The 6,000-nt window shown below is 33.9% G+C and overlaps 1 protein-coding gene across 1 annotated transcript; it reads left to right on the forward strand.

Moving 5' to 3' along the window:
- The first annotated feature begins 760 nt into the window (after positions 1-760).
- On the forward strand, positions 761-2,454 carry LOC102609109 (phospholipase A1-Ialpha2, chloroplastic). The gene has a single exon (XM_006478930.3). It carries the CDS (start codon positions 863-865, stop codon positions 2,279-2,281), a length of 1,419 nt encoding a protein of 472 aa, XP_006478993.3. The 5' UTR covers positions 761-862; the 3' UTR covers positions 2,282-2,454.
- The last annotated feature ends 3,546 nt before the right edge of the window (positions 2,455-6,000 follow it).

The following is a 6,000-nucleotide window of genomic DNA, read 5'->3' on the forward strand; positions in this document are numbered from 1 at the left end:
GATAGGGGGTGTGAATATCAATTAAACTACATATGTGAGAGCGTAAATCGTATTTTAAGTGTAAGATTTGATAACTCTTTAACTCTTGAGCTAATATATATTATCTAATAATATTTTAAAAATTTTATCTACTATAAGAAACTTTAGTATTAAAACACCAATCTCAGTCATTGTCCCCTAATATAGCTTGAACCAACAACAGGCGCAAGCCGCATTCACCACTGTCTCGAACGGGAATCCACTCCTTAGTGTGAACAAGAAATTGATTATACCGAAAAAGCCCATCTTCACAAAGTCGCTCTCAAAAGGTCATCACTTGTTCAGCAGCGCGTGAGGGGTTAAAAAGTTTGAAGTCAACTGTCAACCTCAAGCAACAGAGAAAGCTGAGTGTAATGACCATTTTATTTATTGCTCTTTTTCATTTCTGCCGCAGCAAATTCGAGTAATAAAACAAGCGAAAGCGGCCAATTGGTTGTGACCTTCAAACCCCAACCGACCACCTTTCAATATTTTTTTTATTAATTTAATTTAATTTCTCGGTCAAACCCAAGTACTCGCCAAACATGCATATTCTCATTTTCTCGTGTAAATACAAAAAATGAAAACTTCTTCAAATATTTATAAATCCTGATCCGATTTCATTAACCATACCGACCACTTTGATTTTTCTCATGGGTCAAATTACTCGCCAATCATGCTGGAAATCTCCATTATATATACCCTGACTTCAACAACGTTTTTACTACTCCGATGAAATCTCTCAATACCACTCTTAAGTCTTGACTAATTCCCCTAACTCTCTCCTGCCTTAAATCTTCTTTTTCTCTAGTTCTTTCAGAATCATCATCACCATCATCGATTAATGGCTTCTAAAATTCCATTGCCGAGCTTAAACACGGAACAAATACCATTCCCAGTTGAAATAAGAGGATCACAATCCAAATCGCGTCACTCTTTTGGGCTAGTGAAAAATATGCCTGGAAAGATTAACCACAACAACACGTTGTCTCAATCCAGGAAAACTCATATTGTTTCCGGTGTGAAACAGGCAAGTTATGATAAGGCCGCTTCGTCGGTTGCTGCCAAAACTTGCTCCATGTTAGCTCACTTCTGGAGAGAGATACAAGGTTTTAACGACTGGGAAAACCTCGTTGAGCCTCTGCATCCCCTTCTCCGCCAAGAGATCATTCGATATGGGGAACTCGTCACCGCCTGTTACAAGGCCTTCGATCTCGACCCCGCCTCGAAACGCTTCTTGAATTGCAAGTACGGCAAGAACAGCATGATGAGAGAAGTTGGCTTGCAAGATTCAGGCTATCAAGTCACCAAGTACATTTACGCCACTCCAGATATCAACATCAACATCCCTATTCAAAATGTTGCCTCTTCTTCCTCTTCTTGCAGCAGATGGATTGGATACGTCGCCGTTTCATCTGACGAGTCTGTTAAGAGACTCGGAAGAAGGGATGTAGTCGTTTCGTTTCGAGGAACGGTGACTAATCCTGAATGGATAGCCAATTTTATGAGCTCGCTGACACCGGCCAGGCTCGATCCTAATAATCCAAGACCGGATGTGAAGGTCGAGTCTGGTTTCTTGAGCTTGTACACGTCAGATGAAAGCGACAAGTTCGGCTTAGGGAGCTGCCGGGAACAGCTCTTGTCTGAAGTGTCAAGGATGTTGAACAAGTACAAAGGTGAGGAGCTGAGCATCACTTTGGCTGGTCACAGTATGGGGAGTTCATTGGCTCTTCTTTTAGCATATGATATTGCTGAGCTGGGGTTGAATAAAACCCAAAACCAAACCCAAAGCCAAATTCCGGTGACCGTTTTTTCATACGGAGGGCCGAGAGTAGGAAACTCTGGTTTCAAAGCTCGATGTGATGAACTAGGAGTTAAGGTGTTGAGAATTGTGAACATTAACGACCCCATAACGAAGTTACCAGGGGTTTTGTTGAATGAAAATTTTAGGGTTTTGGAATTGGGAGGAAGATTTGAGTTTCCATGGAGCTGCTCCTGTTATGCACATGTTGGTGTTGAGCTAGTACTCGATTTCTTCAATGTCCAGAACCCTTCTTGTGTTCACGACCTGGAAAGTTACATTAACTTACTTAAATCTCCAAAGATTAATCAACAGGATCGTGGTGATGGTGCGGATGATGATGATAATTTTTTGAATAAAGCTAGAGAATTCATGTTGAGTAGGGCACAAAATTTTAAAATGATGCCCTGGAAAAATGCTGCGGGCAACATGGCTAGTTTAGTTCAGTCACTAAGGACATAAATTAATTTTAGGATATACGTATGCACATGATCATCAGCTCTTTCTGGCCTTGTAAATTTTTTGTAGGTAGAAACGAGCTGAGAGCTGCAAGCTACTATGAATTGTACGTACATTAGAGAAGGTTTTTGTAACTTGTGAAGTGAATTTTTCCTCCTTTTACTTCTCACAATCCTTTGTTTCATATATTACGAGTAAATTGTTAAATAGCATAATTGTCTACGAAAATCATAGAACTGTTTCTGATAATATAAACAATTTTTTATTTCTTATCTTGAGTAACAAAATCAGTGAATTGTTTAAGTAAATATATCAACATCCCGTACATGGAAATGCAGTGAATATTTAAATGTATTTAAGCTTATAATTTTGTCAATCTTTCTCCTTATTGGTAATCTATTTCTTTCACATATTCTTGATTCTCTCCCAGCACTCCTTTGATTAATACTATGAATTTCATAATTTAATTGAATAAATCCAATCTTTCCAAAGTTGCGTACAATCACATTCATACTTGATCATATTGGAATATATGTGCCGTTAGTTCAATAGGTGACTCAAAATCGGAAAAGAATGAAGTCATTTGGCTGTAAGACTGAATCATTCTTACATCATATTGTTTTGAGGTAGTTTTAATAAAGAGTTTACTGCCATAACAATGTTACAGTTATAAACTCTTATACAAATTATTTTTCTATAAACTGTAACATTATATAATTGGTTGAATGAAATATAAAATAATAGAAAAAAATCATATGGGCCAAGTGATGGCTTCATTCTACCAATTATGTAATGCCACACCAGTTTGTATGAAATAACAACTTTGCTTGTAATTTTACCTTTTTGCGGTTTCTAATTAGTTCAATTAGTAAAATCTCTTACGTATAAATAAGAGGTTAGGGTTCAAAACTCATTCACTAGGTTTGATAGAATTCTCTAAATCCCAATCAAGATTTGGGATCTTGGACTATTTGCGACGGGATTTGGTACAAAGTTTCATCCAAATTTTAGTATACAATTTCGGATTCAGAACCCAATTTTGTCCTAATTCATTGTTTCATATAGGATTTGAGATATTCAATCCTAATTAGGATTTCAAATGTCCCAAAATATGGGTTTCCAAAAGTATATGACAAGTTTATTTTATGAAGCACATAGATCTGACATCTCGGTCATATGTGTATGACAAGTCTGTTTGATAAATAAAAGATATATGACATGTCAACCATAAGTGAATGATGTATCGTTTATGATAGAGTCTGTAACATATGACAACAAACTCACATCTTCTAAGAAATTTAGGGATCGTGATCAGATTTCAGAATTTAAATTGAAACGGGATTCGAAGATATTGTTTGTCTCGTTTGATAATCGTTATCAAAGGGATAGGACAGGATTGGCAAATCTTGCCCATCTCATCCCGTTGCCAACCCCACGGCTCACACGAATGGCTAGATTATATTGCCATTGGTTTCCAAAAAAATCCCTACTTGCAGAACAAGGAATTTGAAAATCAGTTAACATATATTTCTACAGTCAACGGGTTTGGTTGAACATTAAGTCTGTATGAAGCCGCCATCAAGAATACAATCAAGATTAATTTGGAGAAAAATGAATATAAAATTATGACAATTTGCAATTAGGAAATGGACGTTGAAATCAAATTTTCAAGCAATTTTGAGAGTTTTCTTGCTGATAACCCTGATTGAATGAGATTCATGTGGAAACTAAACCACCTTTTCTCAATCGGTTGGTTATTAATTTTGGTTTTTTTTTTTTTTTTGCTATCATGTGGATGTGACAGGTAATTAAAAGAAAAAAAATTGCAATAAATGTTGCATTGGCCTTTAACAAGCACTCGAAAATAATAATAAGAATGATAAAAGAACCTTTAAATAGTTCATCTATATTCGAATATCCAATCTAAAGGAGCTGAAAAAATTATTTGCTTTCTCTCATCTTGTTTTCCAACAGGCAACAAAATAATTAAATTGCGGCAGGCGGAAGCGGGAAGAAAATATGAGAAAATTTACCAAGATCAAGGCGTGAAATTAATTAACTAATCAGTTGATTATTTACAAATTTTTCATTATTCAACTCCTTATTCAAAAGGAAACAAACAGGCAATCTATGATTTGATACCTAGTGTCCCCCATAATTAGTCAATTAACCAGCTCATGCATCTGTGTACAAATTAAACTTAACTGTAAACCATCAAATTTCCTTTCAATTTTATAGCTGTTTTAATAGAAATAATTCAAAATTCATTTCAATTTTATTTGCTAGTTAAATAGAAATAATTAAGAATTTGTAATGATAGTTGCTGGTCTTTAGTTCGCACGCTTTATTGTTTACAATTTCATATCCTTCGATCGCTGTTGATAGTTTGAAGAGGACTTCATTGATGTTCAATTATACACATTGCATTGGACTCCAATTAGGAACATTAGACCTCCCAAAAAAGAAATTAAGATTTTTTAATTATCATACTAAAGAAGAATGGTAATACTACACTTGTATAATTGAGATACATAATTTAAATCTCAAGTCATATGTCTGGTATAAGTTGATTTTATCATCTATCATTTAAAAAAAAAAAAAAAAAGCTAATTAACCTAGTAGAATTATTCAAAAAATTTCTTTGCAAGCTGAATTTCGAAATGACAACCGAACAATGGATTGTTCATGTTGTCAAAGAGTCGATTTGAACATTGGATTTTTTTTTTTTTTTTTTTTTTGTATTGGTAAAAAAGTTGAATGATGAAAATTGATGGCAAGTCACGAGTGCAAACTATATACCCTAACCACATAAATGTAGCATTGCTCAAGGAAGAATGTAACATGTGAAGGCCCCTCTGAGAAAATGTTTTTACTATTTGTGCCCTTGATTAATTCTGAATACCTTTGCCCCTCGTGTCCAAATAATAATATTATATGTGACATTTAATAAATGTACTAGCTTGTAAAATTCGTAGAGATTTCGCACAATCAGTTTGTAAAAAATTATCGTGAAACCAAATAATAAGGCACTATTTTGGACGTGCAATAAAAAAAAAAATAAAAATTGAAGATGTTGTAAACATTAGCTTGCAAAAAAAATTTTATTCTATTACAGGGTAACTTAGTCAATCAATTTGTGTTTTTCTACACCAAGAACGAAATTAATAAGGTATTAAAATTTTATCATGAAACAAAAAATAACTAAACACAAATTTTAAAAGAAATGAAAGTGTCATTATCCCTTGTACTAATTTTCTACACCGTTTATACATGCAAATCACGCCCAAATGTTTGTCCTTTGTATGCAGCTGCAAAATGTTTTAGTGTCATCTAATGTTTGGATCAAACTTTCAAACTTGTTGAAACTTTGTATTGCTTTAGCTGGATTTCTTAGTCAAACGCGGATAATCATAATTAAGGTTTATTGAGGTCCAGAGGGACTATAACATCTTCAATTATTAATATTTTCAATGCTTTGTATAATTCTTAATGTCGTTGTAAAATTAGAATCACATAAATTAACTTTTTTTATGTAGCAATTTGAATTCTAAAAGTTACGATAAAAAAAAAAAATACTAACTACTCAATAAGGAGTAAATTTTTTTAAAAAAATTAATTATCGTTTGTCTATCTTTACTATAATAGTGCAATGTGATTAGATGTCGTTAATTAACTACAAATTTATAATTTAAAACATGTGGACGTTCGTAGGGATTATGATC

This window comes from Citrus sinensis, chromosome 3 (genome assembly GCF_022201045.2).
Source record: "Citrus sinensis cultivar Valencia sweet orange chromosome 3, DVS_A1.0, whole genome shotgun sequence".
NCBI classification, from domain to species: Eukaryota; Viridiplantae; Streptophyta; class Magnoliopsida; order Sapindales; family Rutaceae; genus Citrus; species Citrus sinensis.

Bases quoted from the DNA above. Each gene is read 5' to 3' on its own strand.
- LOC102609109 (XM_006478930.3), top strand. From the start codon at position 863: ATGGCTTCTAAAATTCCATTGCCGAGCTTAAACACGGAACAAATACCA.